We start from the raw sequence: 21,130 nt of genomic DNA, 5'->3' as shown, positions 1-21,130 counted from the left end.
CATTTATAATAGACTTTTAAATTCTTCCAATTAAGATAAAGCATTTTTATTTTATTTTTTAAAAAAATTTTAATGTTTATTTATTTTTTAGCAAAAGAGAGAAACAGAGCATGAGTGGGGTAGCGGCAGAGAGAGAGGGAGACACAGACTCTGAAACAGGCTCCAGGCTCCAAGCGGTCAGCAGAGCCTGATGTGGGGACTGAACTCCACCTGAGCTGAAGTTAGGTACTCAACCAACTGAGCCATCCAGGCGCCCCAAGATAAAACATTTTTAAAAAGACAACTGTCAATTAAAAGTGATTATTTGAGATATTTTTAGGTTTGGACATATAACCAATTATAATCTGCATTCACATAATTCTTTAAGTACTTTCAACCATGAATAACCGGCTATATTAAAGATTATTAAGTGAGAATGACCACCCTCAGTGTACATATGATTCTCTGGGATGTGCTATTATAAACCAATCCTGTTCACACTTTATTCCTCTGCATACCTGAGATATTGGTGGTCACATTGATGGCAGTGGCTGGCCCAAAGCCTTTGACTGTGCTGGCTCTTATGAAAAACTGGTAGGTGGTTCCAGGATGTAGATGCATAAAGACATGGTGTGTGCTGTTCCATAAATTTGATACAGTCTGGGGAGGTCCAGCCACTGGAACTGCAGGATCAAATGATCTTATGCTGCTGTAGCTGACCTGTTTTAAGAAATATATTTCCTATTACATACCCAATATAAGTCATAATATAATCTAAATAAATTCAAATAAAAAGTATATCACTTTTTTCTTTTTTTTCTACTTTTTTAATAGTTTATTGTCAAGTTGGTTTCCATATAACACCCAGTGCTCATCCCCACAAGTGCCCTCCTCCATGCCCATCACCCCCCTTCCCGTCCCCCCATACCCATCAGTCCTCAGTTTGTTCTCAACATTCAAGAGTCTCTCATGGTTTGCCTCCCTCCTTCTCCCCCCCATTTCCCCCTTCTTCTCCCCCACAGTCGTCCGTTAAGTTCCTCCTAATCCTCCTATACGTGCAAACATATGGTAACTGTCCTTCTCTGCCTGACTTGAGGGTGTTATGCTGAGCGAAATAAGTCAGAATCACTTTTTTCTTAAACTTCTCTTCCTTCTCTTTTGGATATGGTTTTGCATTGTCATTACTTATCTAATGTCAGTCCGTCCGTCCATCCGTCCATCCATCCATCCATCCATCCATCCATCCATCCATCCTTCCATCCATCCATCCATCCATAGATATACCTAGAGTTATGACTGGATTGATACACATCTATTCTCTTCCATCAAAAGATACATTAACTTACTTAACTATGAAAACACAGACACAATCCTATATATATAGAATATGTATATCCTATATATTATATATTTTAATGTATATGAAACACATAAAGTGTTCAACAAATGTTTGTTATAAGTAACAACTTCTTATACTTCGTCTGAGTTACATGACAAATTTCATGTAAATAGTATTCAAGTATGCTAATATAGTCACAAATTATAAGACTGCACCAGTGATTCCCATTCCCATGATGCTCTCTGTAGCCAGTAGAAATTTAAACATTTTATGCTAGAATCAACACTGACTTTGCAGGAACAGAACAACACATTTGTGCAATAAAAATGATCTTTTCTTCTTTTTAGTTTCTCATACTTAAAAATAAGATGATGATTTAGGTTCAAAATTGAGATGAAGCTCAGGAATAGTCATGTTTACAATGTATTTTTCTTTTTTGGTAATGATCCTTTATTCTGCAACAAATGACAATCAATGGCCTCCCCTAAATTACAGTATAAAATATGAGTTTCTTAATTTTATAAAAATTCATTCTTTACAACCATCAATAGGTCTGTTTGAAAAGGCCTATCTTACTTTCCTAAAACAACAACAACATCAACAAAACATACATTTACTTTAAGAATTAGAAAATTCTAGGTGCTACAAAATATTTGTTTTGAAACTCAATTTTAGGATCCAGGAATTTGTAAACTAAAAGACAGGAGAACTAAAAATGATTTTAATCCCCTAATCCTCTCTTATATATTCCATTATTTCTCTCTCTATGTTCTTCCTTTTACTCTGCCTTCAACCCACATTTCAATTAACTTCTCCTAATACCTCATATTGAGTGATGATTCCATTTGGATCCAAAGGTTCTTTCCAGTTCAAGAAGATTTTATTTTCAAAGGATGTTCCTTGAAGAGAATTGACTGGAACAGGGCCAGGCACTAGAAAATATACACTTTTGGTTATAAAGATTCTTATATCAGAAACAGAAAAAGTAAATACCCTAAGCTATATAAGCCAAATGAAAAATAAATAAGATAAATAAAATGTGTCCTTAAAAAAAGTAAGCTATGTGACTAGTTTTCTGATTTAAAAAAATGGGAATTTAAAGTAATCTATAAGCTTCTAATGTGGAAAATGTACAATTGCAAAGTTATTTTTATTCAAAACAATATTCTATCACCTTAGAGGGTCGAATAAATTGTATAGTCTAGTTTTCTCTGTTGTATACCTCCAATAACATGAAGATCTCATTTGTAATTTGTTTCAAGAACAGAGCTATATTTCCCTGAAAGATATTCAGGGATAAGCCCCTAAAGGTCTCCATAAACAAATTTTATAACGAAGTATAATAATAATTAACACTCCTTGGACTTTTTTTAATGTTTTATTTTATATTTGAGAGAGGCAGAGACAGAGAGAGAGCAGGGGAAGAGCAGAGAGATGGAGACAGAATCTGAAGCAGGCTCCAGGCTCCGAGCTATTAGCACAGAGCCTGACACAGGGCTTAAACTCAGTGAGATGATCTGAGCCGAAGTCAGATGCTTAAATGACTGAGCCACTCTATCATTCCTTGGACTTAAAAGCCAAATCATATAATATTGAATTGAAATCTCTATTAATACTTAATCTGACTTTTATTGCTATACTTATTAAATTTCTATAACTTAAGACAACAGCATTGATTATAATTTTTAAGAAACTTAAAAATGAATAGGTTCAAATATCATTGTTTTAGTGTTTTAAATGAAATTCCCTTTTGCAAAGCTAAGTGTCAAACCATTTTATAACACTGGATTTGTTTAGAACTCAGCAATCAGCATAACCAGTTTTGAAGTGTCCTCAGGTATGACAAGAGCTGAGGAACCTTCAGACCAGTCCTTATTTGCAAATGTCACATAACTGATAATACCCAGTGGCAGCAAGGAACAATGTGTCAGCTTCTACTGACAAAATATAAAACATCGGATACTTTTGCTATTTGCTTTTATGTATTTTATCTAAATCCATAGTTACTATTTGTTCACACAAATAATCAGTTTCTTGCTCTGATAATGTTTGAATATATATCATACCCCTCCTACTTTGCTTGAAAAAATGGGTTTTCTTTTGAAATATTGACCCAAATTTGGGCAAGTATGGTTTTTAATTAATACTTTTCCTTAATCTAACGTTTCAGTGAACTTCACACATGGCATTATCTAGAAATGTGGTTGCTGAGTATACAGCAATTTTGTGAGGATTGAAATAAATTAAAAATCACTGGATCAAAGGAATGCACTGCATCATAGCTAGCAGCATCAAGAAATTCTGAACGACATGTCAAAATAGGAAGATTTATTTCAAACTACAAGGAGGCAATGAATGATGTTATGACCTCTGGGATAGTCAATAAAATTTGGCACATTAATAATAAGTTCAGAAAGAAAAAAAAAAGATAAAAGAAAGAAGCCCATGAACAGAAAAGATGCCAGCACTAAACTTCAGAAGATATACACGTGCTTCTATCAGCTGAGGGCTAAAGGAGAAGTTAACCAAAGGCATCCACCTCCCCATGTCCCAGGTCCCCAGTGTTAGTAGAGACTCTACAGTCTATCAAGGCAGAGAGAGGAGGCATTAGTTTGCTTTCCAAGGGTGAGAATTCTTATGTCATTTGAGTAAAATGAAAAGAAGCTTATGATTGTAATTAAGGAAAAGTATTTCTTCACCTTTCCATAACGCTCATAGATGGTGGCTGTCAGCAGTAGGAGGCAAGACTCCCAATTAGTGACAACATGTTTAGTTGATGGTATTATAATTACTACCTGTGTTTACTAAACATAATTTGGCTAAATTTCTAGAAAACAGCGTGGATTTCAAATTGTTTACCAATAGAATAGAGATAGTTTAGAATGTTTGTGTAATTCTGCATTGGAAGAGAGGTAGGAACGAAGGGGAGCCTTCCTAGAATGTGTGTATTTCTTGATTCTACTTACGTATGTTTTCCTTTGTCAATAGGATTCACTGAAAGTACCTACAGGTCATATTTGCAAGAGGGAAAAGTTTGTGGAAAAATTATGGCCAAAATAGTACCATGCTACTGACCTTGCACTGGGGCTAGTATAGTGCATGAGAGAAGGACCTACACTGAGGTGAACTATAAAACACATACATGAACAGATGGGTCAGGGAGGGGGCACAGACAAATTACACTTAATAACTCCCCATCTTTGAAGGAAACCAATGTCTGTATGTAATGTCTATATGTACTTTTGATTTGTGTAAATACAACATGAAGTTACTTAGACCATCATCATGGTCGTCTTCATATTCCTGGGAATGTCACTTCACATTTCCACATCAACAACTTTTAATGGGGACAGAATGCTGACTTTCATTCACCTGCTTCCGATTTATTTGAGAGCTGTTTCAGCTATTTTTTTTTTTTTTGCATACAATAAAGTCCTTTACAAGATACTCTCAAAAAGGAAGAGAGAGGAAAAATGAAATGTGGGTGGGGCAAGTTATATTAAATAAGCACTATAGACTTTAAAATATAATAAATGTACAGTTAAAAATAGCTATGTATTAGGAAAAAATGTCCCCAAACAAAGCTTTTCTGCTGAGCTAACTTCATAATATTGATTTTTATAAATGCTAGGACAAAAAATGAAAACACAATCGCATTCAAAAAGTTCTACCCATGCATTAAAAAATGTATGCAATAAATTAAATATAAATTCTACCTTAGGGTTCTGGTGGGAAATCATTTTAGCTTTGCTCTCATGATTTATGGATGTCCCTAGAATTCTTTTCATGAAATTATATTCTTTTATTAGATGGCTGATAATTTATTCTTTTTCTATGTATATAGGGCAGCAATAATTTAGTAAGACTGGCTTAATTAGATCATCATAGCCCATCGATCTTTGCAACAATAGATTATGATTTAGATATTCTGTCCCTCTCTTAGGAACACTGAGTCATATCAAGTATTAATGTAGAGGCCGGAGTTTGTATGGGCAGATCTGAAGGCTGAGTCACTCGAAAATACTTTATATAAAGTTTGTACTTCAATCACTCAGCTTTGTATATCAAACAAAAGAGAATAAAAAAAAATTCTCACGGAAGAATGACTTCATGACCATGCTGTGAAATAATAATAGGCAACTCAATATCATTACATCCAATAAAAAATTCTTCAAAACATAGCTTGAAATAAAACTAGAATAAGAAATAATATTGAAATCACTTATTATTTTCATTTTACATTTTTAAAACTGCCTATATAAAATAAATAGCACAATCATGAATCTGGTGAAGTTAGGACATGGCAATTCTCTTCCTGATTTTTAATCCAGTTGTATGTGCACCCAAAAATGCATTTAAAAATTTAATTAAATATGAAAAAGTTACACAAGCCTGTCTGCATTCTTTGGTCTGTGGAAAAGATAGGCAAATTAAAAGCTATACCCAAAGCATAGCATCAAAATGAAATACATTATTAGAAAGTCACTGGCTGAAGAAGTACAAATGCAGCTTAATCTAAAATCATCAATTAAGAAATCAAGTTTTTAAAATTTTAAGTGTAGACAATAAAATATGTGGGCATATTCTTATTGCTAAAAACATGAGTTACAAAGTGTTGAGTGTAATACAGGCATTCTAATATTTATCCCACTTTATGGCATGAGAGAGATTTTACAGAGCTTTTGAATCTGAGCTCAGATGTCTCATTTCTCTTATTGATCTATGAAACAATTATGCTAATTATTCTTTCTTATATAATCATGTGTTGGGTGCGTTGTGTGTGTGTGTGTGTAGGAGTTTATTAGCATTTGTGTGCTTATTTATTAAAGCAAGGTTTGTTGTCTGAAATATTGTTAAGGGTTCGATTAGGTGCAAGTTCAAGCAGGATTATTGAAGTAATCATGTTTGGTTACCTTAAAAACAAACAAAAGTGTATTTATCATAAATAAGTCTTAGGTTTATTCCTTGAAAATTTAAGGAATATGAGAATAACTCCATGCATAATTCTAGAATACTGTTTCCTTCAAAATCTGAGCTAAATGAAGGTGAAAGCTCTCACTTTCTTTTATTACAACAAAAATAATAGAACAAACTTGGGTCATTTCCATGCTTCAGAGTGAGAGAGCTTGAAGTGATCTGGAGAAACTTCTAGAAGCTGTGGTTTATTGACCTATCTTATGGCAATCTTATACTTGGTAGGCATCAAAACATATATCTGACCCTAAATATCAGAATTTGAGGGAAACTGGAAACACTTGGATATGAACTACATCCTATTTTCTGTACAAAGCATGAACAAAAATGTGGCCCTACTGATAGACTGTTCAAGGAAAATTTTAGAAGGGGATGGAAACTGAGAGACTATGTTACTTAAACTTTTAACACGGAGATGATAAATGAAAATCTAGTGTAGTAAACAGGTTGGGTAAGGTAACAATTAGTGCCAGGACTGAAAGCTCACGATTCCTGACTCCCAGCTGATCTTTGCCTCCATTCACTAACTAGCCCACTTTTTTTCCTTATATGCTCCATTCATCATGGTAAATTTTGAAAATGAAATGTCTTACATTAAAATAATACATTATTATTATTATCAGAATATCATCATTTGTACATTTTTTGGGGATAGGGCACATTTTTATTGAATCAAGAAATATATTCATTAACTTTAATGACAAAGTATAGTGCTACAGTAAATATGTGCATATTATAATATTAATATAAGTGCTTGCCTCTGTTATTTAATCATTCTGAAGTGACACACATAGAAATTGGATATAATGTAGTCAAATTTCTTGGGCAGTAATAAAATGGATAAAAGATGACGGCTTGTCAAAACCTGATAAGGGCCTTTATTTGGACTTAAAGATATGAACTTTGACCTTTTATATTTAAACTTACTTAAATCCATCTAAAAATGAGCGGAGTAGGTAAATAGTGCTAATTTTAAATGTTAAGGAAAATGAAAGTTGCTATTATTGGTTTGTCAGTCCCATGAATAGTGAAAATTATTTTTGCACATCTGGTGGGAAAAACTTTATTTAAATTTTAGTGTAGTTGTTATTTCTCTAAAGTATAAAAACAGAAAACATTAGAAGCACATTTCATCTAGTATTTGATGTTAGTCTGAAGAATATTAAGCTTTTTTGTTAAAGACAAACTGTTTTCAAAGTTAACCTCCTTAAGAACATGTAGCAGATTTCAGAATCCAATTCCATTTTGATTACTCTAGGGAAAGCTGTAAGCAATTACATAATCCTGTTATATAATTCCCCCTTTTTAAAATAACGAAGTATGAACATACCATCTTCATCAGTTTGAATAATCGTCTCTTCACTCTCCTTCCTGCCTTCTGGATTGGTTAGGATCATCTTGAGGCTGACATTTGTATAAGGTGGCAGATGGTTCACAACATGCTGAGGGGCTTTGGGGTCCATGTCCAAACAGTCTGCCTTGCTCTCATTGTGACCACGGAAATAATGGTAGCAGATAGTGACATTAAAAGTGTGGCACCGAGTGATGTTATAACCCAAGGATTCCCAGTCCACAGCAATGCGTCTTGCCTGTATCTCAGCAATCTTTAAAGTCTTTGGAGTTCGCATAGGTTCTGAAAAATAAATCAAAGGTGTAGACAGCTGTCAACTTTCCAATGAATAATCTTAGCAAAATCAAACACTGAGCATGACATATGTGTAAAACTAGGAAATTTAGAAGTCATCTTTTATTCTCATTTTCTTTATTTACTCATGGTCTTATTCCTGAAGGTTTCAGTCAGGGGCTATGATTTTCCAATAGAAAAAGAAATGGAAAATGTTAGCAATCTATAGTACTCAGGAACATGGCGGAAAAACAAAACTCTGAAAATGTGGCCATAATGCCTTTATGGTTACTGCTGTTGTTACTGCCCAATTCCCTGTGTCTCTTTTCTTCTGTCATTACTGAGTGAGTGAATTAGCTAATATATCATAATGGATAAGAGTCAACACGTTCTGCTCTATGATTTGTCATGTCACCAAGCTATTGTGTATACTAATTACTCTAATTGTAATACTAAACTACCATTTACCAAAAAGTGACGCAGATATTAATTAACGTTTATTATCTCAGTAATGATGTTGTTCATCAAAGCAGAAAAATATCTGAGAAAAACTGCAAGAACACATGTGGATATTCACATTGTCATCTATCCTTCTTGATCTCTGTCTATCTTTTTCTAGGAAACAGTCAGGTCTGACAATCCATTCACTGTCACCCAAACCAAACTGGGAGGTGAATTTCCATTCAACTGGAAAATGCTGGCACAACCAAACACTCTGAAGATTGGAGTCTATCCATCACTGCTTCCCAAGTGTATTCTTTCCTCATGCAAGACTAACTTTAATTGCCTAACTAATCAAAATAATTACTCTATGAATGTCATGGCCATGGCAAAGTCTACATAGTAAACAAACCAATACACAGCAAAGCTTTAATACATTGATTTGACAGAGAGTAAAGTCAAGGCCAAGGTCAAGGCCTTGTTCGTACCTTCCTTAATCCACTAAGAATAGTCAATGCTCTTGCTAAATGGAAATCAGAAGAAGAAAAAGAAAGAAAATAAATAACACCAAAAGCCCAATTTGGGTGTTTTTATAATTTTCATTTTTGAGATGAAAATCTCAGTTCTGTAAAAATAATCACCATGATACACAGATGGCAAGCCCAAATTGGGCTTCCAGTTCAATGTATTATATGTGCCATCTGAAATACACTCCATGGCCATTTAAAACCTCAAAACGACAAAAATACATACATATACACACAAATTAATCCTTGGTAGAATCCAATGCTTAGATTTTAAGGGCTGTGTGCTAGTCTTTGGATGACTCACAGTATCTAGTCGTCTTTTTTTTTTTTTTCTCACTTTTGTTTTATGTGTTTTACATTGAGCCCTGTAACTAGGCTAGAAAAAAGATTGTGGCTTTCTAATCATTAAAAAAATAAAAAGCTCTCTGCTTACAATTTCCCCACCAGGCACAGGAGTGAGGTGATGACACATACAGTTCAGTCTAGTAAGACTGAAAACACATTCTTTGGCACTATTGCCCAGAAAGATGATCAGGCAGTTGTAAGCAGTATCATCCTAAAGTTCCAGATAAAGGTTTTTACTGTCTGCTAGGTAGCAACCCGAAACAATTTAGGGGTCATGTGCAGATTAGGCCATACCATATGACAAAAGAATCTAGAATAGCAAAGTAAGATTTCTTTCCAAAATACTTGGGAGTCTATGAATGAAAATCTCCCACAAAGCACTGAGAACAAACATCAATAAATATTTACTCTTCTGTGTTAGGTTTCTTTCAGATCTACTATTTATATACTTTAGATACCTCTTATTTTGAATCTAAAATTTCCCCTTTATAAATTTCTCTATTTCCAAGTCATCACTTTCTTTCATTTTTTAAAATTTTATCCCACTGTTTTAATTTGCACTTGCCCTGCATTCTAAGACAATTTTAAAAGCATTAAAAAAGCATAAAAATAACTGAAGAAGACACAAATAAATGGAAAGGTTTTCTGTGCTCATGAACTGGAAGAATTGATATTATTAAAATGTCCACACTATACAAAGCAATCTGCAGATTCAAAGCAATACCTATCAAAATTTCAATGGTATTTTTCAAGGAAATAGAATGAACAATCCTAAAATTTGTATGGAAACATTAAAGACCCCAAAAAGCCAAAGCAATCTTAAGAGTGAAGAACAAAGCAAGAGCCATCATGCTCCTTGATTTCAAATTACAATACAAAGCTATAGTAATTAAAACAGCATCTTATTGACACAAAACAGACACACAGATCAATGGAAAAGAATACAAAGCCCAGAAATAACCCATGCATATATGATCTATTATTCACAGCAAAGGAGTCAAGAATATATAATCGGGAGAGAACAGTATCCTTAATAAAAGGTGTTGGGAAAGCTGTGCAGCCCACAAAAAGAATGAAGCTGGGTCATTATTTTGCACCACGTACAAAAATTAACTCAAAATAGATAAAAGACTTCAATGTAAGACCTGAAAGCATAAAACTCCTAGAGGAAAATATAGGCAGTAAACCCCTTGACATAGGTCTTGATGATGAGGTTTTGAATCAAACACAAAAAGTAAATGCAACAAAAGCAAAAACAAATAAGTGAGGTTGCATAATACTAAATAAAAAGTTTCTACTCAGCAAAGGAAATCATCAACAAGATGCAAAGTTACCCTCTGAGTGGAAGAAAATGTTTGCAAATCATATATCTAATAAGGGGCTAATACCCAAAATTTATAAAGAACTCATATAACTCAACAGCAAAAATCTTTTTATTAAAAAATGGGGAGCATATCTAAATAGACATGTGTCTGTTTCAAAATTGACATACAGATGGCCAGCAGATACATGAAAAGATGCTCAATATCATGAATCATCAAGAAGATACAAATGAAAAACAAAATGAGATATCACCTCATACCAGTGATATCTATCATGACTACTATCAAAAAGAGAAAAAATTACAAGTGTTGGTGAGGATGTGGAGAAAAGGGAACCCTTAGGCACTGTTGGTGGGAATGTAAACTAGTGCAACCACTATGGAAAACACAATGGAGGTTCCTTAAAAAATAAAAAATAGAACTACCAGATGATCTAGCAATTCCACTTTGGGGGATTCAAAGAAAACAAAACATTAACTTGGAAAGACACATACACCCCTGTGCTTATTGCATGTTTATTGCAGCATTATTTACAAAGCCAAGATATGGAAGTCACCGAAATGTACATATGTATATATATATATGCAGTGGGATATAGCCCTAGAGCTAAGGCAAAGTTTGTACAAACTTGGTGTTTCCTTAGGCTCAGCAGAACAAGACGGGATGCAAATGTATCCATACTGAGGTACTCAATGTCAGGAGCAGAAGCAAGTCACTACCCCCTACTTTCTTAAGCTCATATCTGATAGATAGATAAATGCTAGATAGTTTATGCAGTGGGAAATAAAACAGTAGCTCTAAGTCCTCAATGCTTATATTTGTATGAGTTGGCAAAAGTTGTATCTATAATGCAGTATGTAAAAAAATCACAGGATTCACTTTGAGACTGAGAATCTTGTTTTGATGTATTTAAATCCTGCTTACTTTGATACTCATAAGGTATCTTTATAAAATTCTCGTTTAAAATTAGGCAAGAGTAGCTTTATAAATACTATACATCTGTGTATAAACCATGATCATAATTTCAATCACCAATACTTTATTAACTGGTAGAAAAGAGAAGGAGTTGTGGAAGGAAATAGTTTTCTAAGAGGCAAAGATCCAGTCTACAAGGTCAATATGGTATTTTAAAATCTATGCTTAGTTTTCACAATGGATTAAATAAATGCCACAAAGTGTACTGCTATTACTAAAATAGAGATTTAAAATATAATTTTACTTTCATCTAGTATAATATTCAGAAACATACTGCCACAAGGTAAACACACACACACACACATACAGTACAAAACTCATTTTGAGCTCTACAGAATCTGCAATAACTCAGAGCAAGTCACTGTCTAGTTATATTCTCTCTTTATTGGCATGTATCCATCCTGTTTTTTTCTAATTTTTACTGAGGTGGGACCTTCTCAGCTACACACACACACACGCTCATGTATGTATATTTATAAACACATACTGTACACATGTGTACACATACATATACACATATGACAGATACTCTGTCATGTAATCCCTCTGAATTCTAGGAGTCTGCTGTGGGTGGACAGCTATATGCAGTTATTTTTATATTAGAGTATAAATAGCAGAGACTTGAGACTGTTCTACTACTGATATTAATTAAGAGATTATTCTGTTAAAGAATTCAACAATAGCATTACTTAAATGCCTCACTCTGATCCATTATTCTTGTGCCTTACCAATACCTTCATTGTATTTCTGAGATAGAAATGCACAAATAAAAATTTTAATTTTCTAAATTGAAAGAAATAAACTGTCATAGAATAACCTGAAGTAGAAGGATATTTCTGAAAACTCACTATGTTATATACAAACTGGGATTAGTTTTGAGGACTAAATAATTTAAGGAAATGACCTAGCATGGTGAATGCACCTAGAGACATCACAGTAGATAATATCTATAACAAGCAACATAAATAACCATAATGATGATAAAACAATGGAGATCACATTCATTAATGCTCTCTCAAGTGTTTTGAAATGTATTAAATGTTCTTTCTTTCCAATTTTTTACTTTCCACTTTTAAATCTTTATTGGGTATAACATACATGTGATTTTATAACACAGTTCTCTTTCTCTCTTATGTTTGCTTTTCTAGTAAAAGGAAATTTGGGAAAGACACAAGGGACTGACGAAAGTTGTGAGGCAAAATTTTGGCAGAAATGGGAAAAAGTACAGCAAGGGAGCAATCTTCATGCAGAACAGATCATATGAAAATATTTTGTATAAGTCATTCACCTGTTATGAAACAAAAATAGATTGCCTGTTACATAAAGTGTACAATACCAGACACTGTGGAGGATCCTGAAGTGAAAGGACAGTAATAGGCCTCAAGGAGCTTAACATGTATTTAGTAAGGATGGTGCCTAAGAAAAATGATAAAGAATTAAGATAGTATGATCTAAGTGGTATATGAATACCATAACATGCCATAGGAATTCAAGAGGGAAAGATAACTTCCACTTGTCAAATGGAGGAGACACTGGCATTAGATCTTAATGGATAAGGCAAGGACTCTAGTCATAATTTGGATAAATGGTACAAAAGCAGATGAAAAAAATGTAAATCCCATTTGGTTGCTGAACAGCTTATCTAGTAGGAGATTATGTAGGAAAAGTTGATTGGGAAAAGATTGGGATACTTTGGTAAGAGACTGAATTTGATCTAAAATGCTATGGAAAGTCACTGAGCGAGCAGAAAATTAATGGAATCAATGAAATGCTTTAGAAAACTTAACTTGGAGGTTCTATCAAGTGTGCAGGCACTGGAGGTAGAGAAATCCAAAGATTGCAATGTGTTAGGGCAGAACAAGGGGGAAAGAAGTAACGTGACTTCAACAGAGAATGGAGGTAACTTTGGGTTGGAAAATGGTGAGCCATGAATAGCTCAAAGTTAACATGGTGAAAAAAAATGGAGTCAAACTCTCTAAATCATTCTACTTTTTCAAATCTGTGTTCAACATATACCCTATTCCAACTCTTTCTCATAAGTCTTCAATCAGGAGGTTCAGACTGGTTGAAATTTATGACATAAAAACTTAGGACACTAAGTTGGTTTGGTTGGGAGGTTTACGTTAAGAAGCAGGTGAAGAAAATGATGTGTAAGCGAAATCTAGTCCTTTCCTATCTACTCTTTAGCTAATGAGCCTCAACTCCTTTTATTATGTGCCACCACATTGGCATAAAGCCCTTTTCCATTCATTCATTTCCAATAAATCCTAGGAAAATATTAACCTGTAAATTAAAAAGAAAATAAGTGATGAGAAATGTCAATATTATCATTTTCTTTGTCTTCCCTGCCAAATTTTGATCATCTAGCTTTACTAACTTTTCCCATTCCATTTTTCCTTATGTTTCTTATCTATTTCCTAATTGTTACAGTGGAAACAACCACATGAAATCAAGAAATGGCAGAAAATTTACCCATCAAATCTATAATCAGGGATTATATAATTTAAGGGAGTAATAGATCACTGCCCTAACTTAAATTCTAAACGGATCAAACTTGGGATTTATGCCTGTAATAATTTTTGTGTCAAATATTTAACCTAACTTGATAGGATAAAATGAAGAATTACTTAATAATTCTCTGAAGGTTAAGAAAAACAAAGGCAACATGAACAGACAGAACATGCTGACTTTGAGTCACCTCTCAACAGCGAGATGATTTAATAAGTGGTTCTAGATAATAGATAAAAGGGAATTCAATTTTTTGGTACTTGCTAAACAACACGTGACATGACAGGTCAATATCCATGTCCTTTTGTAGTGATAATCTCTAGTCATTCTGAAAGAGTTGTGAAAACAAAAGCTTTAGCAGCTACAAGAGATTCAAGAGCAAAGATCATATTACCCGAGAATCAGTTTTTAATGATAAAACTTATTATCCAGCTGCCAGTCAAAGAAAAATAGAAGCTGTCCCAAAGCTCATGCCAAGAAAAAAAAAAAAAAAGATCTTGTCAAAGATGTACACAAACTAAGAACACTGAAGCATGACAGGGAGCTTTCCATGCTCCTGGCTGCTTTTTCATCAGAGATCCTAGAAGCTGACTGCAAAGCACAATTTTCATTCCATTTATCAAAACAAATATAAGGAAAGTGAATTTCCTGACTGCCAGGGAAAATATTTGTTAGAGTGAAGTAAAAAAAAATAATTGAGATGAAATTTCTGAGCAAAGTTGAATTAAAAAAAATAACAAGGAAGAAAACATTGCATACCCTGGGGGTGGAAAAACTTAAGGTCTTTGGAAGACATTATCTTTATTTTTTCCCTACAGGTGCTTTGTGTTTTTATTCTTTTCCTTACGGTAAGGATTGAGGATAATCAAGGTTTTACATTGCACATCTTTTCAATCTCATAGCATCATTAGTCTTGCCAAAAAGATTTCATCTCTGTTCCCATGGGTCAAATTGAGTTAATGATAAGTTGGCTAGATGACTTGATTAGTACTGTAACATGAGGGAGCCTCAGGTCCAGGAATAATCATAAACCAACTGTCAGCTCTTCTGGCTTTCTGGCTGTGTTGTTAAAATGACAAGCATGGACTCAGGGGATATAGAATGACAGGGTGTATTGCTCCCCAGCCCTCCCGCAGAGTCACAGTAATATTTACCCAGCACCATCAGAACAATACTGAGTACATCACCACATTAAACCAAAACATGTCACTTTCACTGCTTTTAAGAGTCTGACTGAAGTTTATCAGATAATTCTAATAATCTTAACATTTGCATCCTCTCTAAAATAATTGTGAGTGAAACATTTGATTTTTTTTAGAGAATAAGAATACCAAGGTGACAAAGGAAAAAAGACAAAGATAATTCTTTTCCAGTAGATGCATCTTACTTAAAGTTTTATCATGAATCCTCATTCCTAAATTATGAGCAGTTGGAAATCTGGAACTCTTTAATGTTTTTTTTTCTCTTAAATATTTATGTAATAACATTAGACTGTGTTGGAAAAAACACGTGATTACCATCAATGAATCCACTTTCATTTATCTCTGATACTGCATATTCCACTTATGTGTTATAATTTAAATAAAACTTAAGAAACAAAACAGTCTGAATAGATACTTATATTTGAATAAAGCATAAAATGGGAAAAAAGTATTTTTTTTACTTATGGAAGAAACAAGAAGAGAGTAATTGACTTCTACTTTAAAAACAAATTTTGGGGCACCTGAGTGGCTCAGTTAGTTAAGCATCCGACTTCAGCTCAAGTCATGATCTCAAGGTTTGTGAGTTCCAGTCCCACATCGGGCTCTGTGCTGACAGTTCAGAGCCTGGAGCTGACTTCAGGTTCTGTCTCCCTCTCCCTCTTTCTGCCTCTCCCCCACTCACACTCTGTCTCTTTCTCTCTCTCTCAAACATAAATAAACATTTTTAAAAAATTTAATAAAAAAATAAAAACAAGCTTTATTTATCATAAAAATATTTAGCAACAGCATTAATCAGACAGAAAAATGTAGTGTGATTTGTATATATAACACTAAAAAATGTAATATGGAAACATAATATGTAGTGTAAAAAATAAGATGACTTTACAGGAGCTGTATATAGCAATGACAAAACTCCAAGGAGATTTTCAATCTCTTTTTTCAAAAGTTCTATTAAGTTTACTTATTTATTTTGAGAGAGAGAGAGAGAAAGAGAAGGAGAAAGACAACATGGGAGGGACAGAGAAAGAGAAGAGAATCCCAACCAGGCTCTACATTGTCAGTGCAGAGCCCAAGGTGGGGTTTGATGTCACGAATGATGAGATCATGACCTGAGCCGAAATCAAAAGTCGGATGCTTAACACGATTAACTGACTGAGCCACCCTTCAATGCCTTTTTTTTTAAACCCCTAAAAGGAATGTAAATGACATAGTTTTTAAGTTGTGCGAAAAAATGAGGTAAACTTTTTGTATGCCGAGCACCCATGTGGCCCATAGTATATGCTTGAAAAGTTTATTTTCTGAACAGTAAAGCAAATCATTTTAATATATTTTTAAGTTTAAAGCGAACGAGAACACAAGCTAAGAACTCAATTCTGTGTAGCAGTTACAATGATGGCCCCAATTCTTAACTTCCTGTATTCACACTATTTGACAAGGGATTTTGCTCCCACTGAAGAAGCGGGGTCTGTTTCTCCGTTCTTACTTGCTTTAATCAACAGAATGTGGTGAACGTGATGGCGTGGTTCCGAGCCTATATCTCAAAAAGTCCTGTGAATTCGTGCTTGTTCTTACATTTCTACCATGACTTCCAGAATAAGAGGTACAAGTGCAGCAGAACCGAGTTGCCTAATTGTAGTCCAGATGTTAGTCTGGATCAGCCAGCAGCCAGTCCACCAGCAGATCTGTGAGACAACCAAGGTCCTCAGAGGCTCCTGGCCAAGCCACTCCAGAAGGATTAGTATATGCTCGCTTTAGGCCACTTATGAGAAGTTGTGGTGAGCTGATGCTCAGCATTTTGATATCTCTATTCCTAATCTTTCCACCTGGCAAACTGCCTTAATAGTTGTGTGAAGACCATGTCAGTGGTTTCTCCCTTGAACAGTATTTTACAAATTTTATTTCTCCATAATGGGTTGTGCTGAGACACTACATGCTTATTTANGGTGCCCCTATTTAGTATTTTTTTGTAATAATAGTAAGCGCTTATTAAGTGCTTGCCATATACCAGATACTATGGTAGATGATGTATGCTTTAAAAATGACTTCAAATAAATTTGTTTTTGTCTTCATTTCCTGTATGCTCTCTGAGGATAGGTTCATTTGCTCACTAGACTCCCACAGATGCTAATATATTAAGTGTTGTACTAGGAATTCTGAGTACATGTACTAGTACTTTAGTCTAAGCTATAATAACTGAGCTGGTAGTTTTCCAGTACCTTACTCAATCACTGAGACATAACATTTATTAAAACTGCTTAATTTGTCATATCAGTATGACTTTGTAGGCATATATAAAAGTGAGTCTCTAATTGTTTATTTTTTTCTTTTGAATGGATATGTCTGACAGAAAAAAATGCATTTTCACGTATATTTTTATCCAAACATTTCTAACACTGCTTCAGTGCAGAAATAGTACATATTCTCCTCAATTATATAACTCCCTTATAAACATCTTACATCTGTCCTTGAGTCAGTCAATTCAAACTAGAAAAATCATTATAAAGTAAAATAGTTAATGAAGTGTTAAGAGGGCCCATTTTAAATGAAGCTATCTTATGATATGAAATCCTCTACCCCCCATAAGCAACATTTACGTTATAATGATATTCTAAGCATGAATGGCCCATTTTGCTCCTTACAAAGATTCTGATTTTAATACATCAACTTTGGTGTTTCATTCCTTCTGCAAACTTATGCTATAGACTAATTTGCTTTTGATCCCATTTCTGAAGAAAGAAGAGAAAACTTTTTTTTTTATTTGAAAGCTAAGAGAAATATTTTCTTTACTTTCTCTTCTATTTTTATTTTTATTTTTTTAATAGTTTGTCAAATTGGTTTCCATATAAGAAGAGAAAACTTCTAAATTATACTATAAAAAGCTATAGTATACAAACTTGAAAAGTGATAATGGCTATTGACACATTTTAACACATCATTTGATTTTATTAAGTTTAAGTGTCTGGTAACACGGTTGCTTCAGCGGAATAAAAAGACAGATAAGGAGTGCATGGTTGATGATTATTTGTCCATTTCCTTTTCTGAAGCCACCATTTATTCTATGCTTTCATGCATGATTAACAGCTTGCAGATCCTTCAATTGTAATCAATAGTTGTGAAGTTTTATATTAGGTTTAGAGATTAGACAGCCTTGATTATAAATTTTATCGATTTGTACAGCTTAGCTGCAGAAATCCCTGTACATTTTTCAGAGATTAAATTAAAAGGAGATATATGGCCCACACATGCTAGAAATGCCAGTGTGATTATAAGGTGTGACCTCTTTATACTCATTCCTCTAGATGAATAAAACCTATCTAGTGCACTAAAACATGAATCAGCATGTCAACAAGCATCAAGCTGGGATAGTAAACACAGTGCAAATGTGACAAAAAGAATTACTAAACTGCAAGGAAACCTGCCTAAGACTATAATTAATACAGGAGACTTCCACGGATTAATTGCTTCAGCTCATTTGTGAATTAGGAAATTGACAAAGATAAGAGGGATGAACTCTTTAACTTCTATCTGGAAAATCTGAGCCTATATTAAAACTGAAGATTCATGATCTCCTAAGATCAAAGGACAAGGACATTTTTTTTTAATTACTAGAAAAATAAATACGGTCATTTTTAAAGTTAGTGAATGACTATAAAATTCATAATTAAATCAGCTTTATGAATATTCCTACTTTAAAGCCTTTTAAAGCACCACTTACATTTTGTGTTCATTATTTTAAGGTCTGAGAATGTCCAGAAAAAATACTAAGAGACATTTTACACTCAACAGATGGAGAGAGGAGCTAACATTTTTCTTTTAATTTTCCATTACAGTTTCTCTATAATATAGCTGGATCTCTTCTTGAACTCCATATTCATATATCCAATTGCCTACCAAACACTGCAACTTGGATACCTAGTGGGCATCTCAAACAAAATCTGTAAAACTAAGCTAGTGCTATTCTAGCTCCACCAGTCCTCCCATATCCAGAAAATAACTCTATACTCCACTAATCCAGGCCAAAGCCCTGGAGTCATCCAAAGGCCGTTTTTCATTTCATACCTCATATCCATTTCATCATCAATTCTTCCCATTCACTCTGCAACATATGTTCAATATCTGATCACCTGTCACTACTTTACCACTATTTAATCTTGGCCACTATCACCTTGGGCTATAATCAGTCAAAGTATCTCCTAAACTCAAATGAACCCTTGCTTCCTCTTTTGCCCCTCTTCCACACAGCTGTCAGAGGGATTCTGAAGACCTTTCCAGTGACTGCCAACCTAAATTACAGCAAGAGTGAAAATCAGTCATCACAACGGACCTCTGGGTCTTGCACATTCCGCCAGCCACCCTGTAAGAGTAGGCTGCTAGCTACGTATGAGCAGGGAATGGGACTGTCAAACTGTTGAAAAAGACAGAAACCACCAACCACCTCCCGGATGCAAACAGCCAGGGAAAACCCCGGGGAGCACGCGTGCACTCTTCCCTGTAACTGCTGCCCTAAAATAACCTACAGCTTCAATACAAATCATTCACATTGCGGTTTTGACCCCCACGTTGTGGGAGATGGCTGCCATGACAGTTTCAACAAGGACTATATTGGGCCCAAAACTTGTCCCACCCAAGGATAGGAGGAGTCCCTTAGATGACTGGGGGCAACCTCAGCTAGACACCATGGCCATGACTCATAACGCATAACTCATAAAAGTACATAAAATCCAAGACAACCCTGACCTCTGGCACAGTTATCACCTCTGCCCTCTCACCTTGAGAGTGCACACTCAATCTGACCACTAATTAAACACTTGTCTGCTTATGCGTTTGGTTGGGGATTCTTTCTTGGCCGAACTCAAGCACTGGGCCAGGGAACAGGACTCGCTGCTAACGACCTCACCCACAACCTCAGGTCCATAATCATCAGTCTCATCCACTCTTGAGGCTCTGTTCAAAGAAGCCAAGCACGTTCTTGCCTCTGTCAGGGGCTTTGCACTTCCTCTTCTTTCTGTCTAAAATGTTCTCCCAGATATCCAATTGTCTCACCCTCTCTACTGCTATACAGCTTTACTCAAATGCCACTTAGTGAACCTTTCCTTACCCTCTTTTTTTAAATCCAAGATCCACTTAGGCTTCATTTCTTCTCCCTAGCACTTAATGCAATCTAATATCACTTATAATTTATTTATTTAAATTATCATTTCTTGTCTTCTCATACTAAAATGCTAGGTATAAAAACACTATTTAGTACATATTTGGGTCGATGGACAGATGAATATATGAATTAATGGATCTTTGCATCTTCCACAATCAGTAAGTTCCTGAAACATAATAAAATGAGCTATAAATATTTGCTGATTGAAGGTTACTTTAATAACAGAAAAGCCACCATTAAAACTCTATGTCTGGATTTAGTTATAAAATGTAATTTAAACTACTGACCATATGCATCCTCTAGAAATAGCATTGACATATTTAATGCTTAAAAAGAAATGTAACAATTTCAATTGGAATAACAAAAATGTCAAATTATTAGGAGAAATCAAGTGACGAGCGGGGGGAAGGTTATTGTAGAACCTTTGAAAAACGAAGGTGGAAAATCTTTGACAGGAGGAAGTATACATTTAATGTTGGAAATTTGAAAAGTACTCTGAACATTTTATCTATTACGAATATCAGGCTAGTATAATGATACTCATTTTAAACTGCCTTTTTATTGTATTTTGATCTTTCAAGTATTTTTCTTATTTTTGAACTAGAGAGCAAGTTTCTCCAGGGTAAGGAACATATTTACTACTTCACTTATTTCTTATTCAGTGCTAAGCATAGACTAAGAACACGATGAACACGAATATATTAACTTTAAGCAATTTTACCCTAAAGGAGTTGTTATGAAA

At 34.5% G+C, this 21,130-nt stretch overlaps 1 protein-coding gene across 3 annotated transcripts in view; it reads right to left on the bottom strand.

Moving 5' to 3' along the window:
* The window catches only part of PTPRK (protein tyrosine phosphatase receptor type K), a 421,190-nt gene that overhangs the window by 110,432 nt on the left and 289,628 nt on the right, over positions 1-21,130 (bottom strand). For all 3 annotated transcript variants that reach the window (XM_077769421.1, XM_077769423.1, XM_077769422.1), the window contains exons 7-9: positions 7,623-7,925; positions 2,141-2,250; positions 498-699 (exon numbers count right to left, since the gene is read on the bottom strand). In XM_077769421.1, coding sequence (XP_077625547.1) covers positions 498-699; positions 2,141-2,250; positions 7,623-7,925 — 615 coding nt within the window. The remainder of the gene's footprint in view (positions 1-497; positions 700-2,140; positions 2,251-7,622; positions 7,926-21,130) is intronic.

Source organism: Crocuta crocuta, unplaced genomic scaffold, assembly GCF_008692635.1.
Source record: "Crocuta crocuta isolate KB4526 unplaced genomic scaffold, BGI_CrCroc_1.0 scaffold646, whole genome shotgun sequence".
In the NCBI taxonomy this organism is placed as follows: Eukaryota; Metazoa; Chordata; class Mammalia; order Carnivora; family Hyaenidae; genus Crocuta; species Crocuta crocuta.
This window is presented reverse-complemented; position numbering and strand designations above follow the sequence as displayed.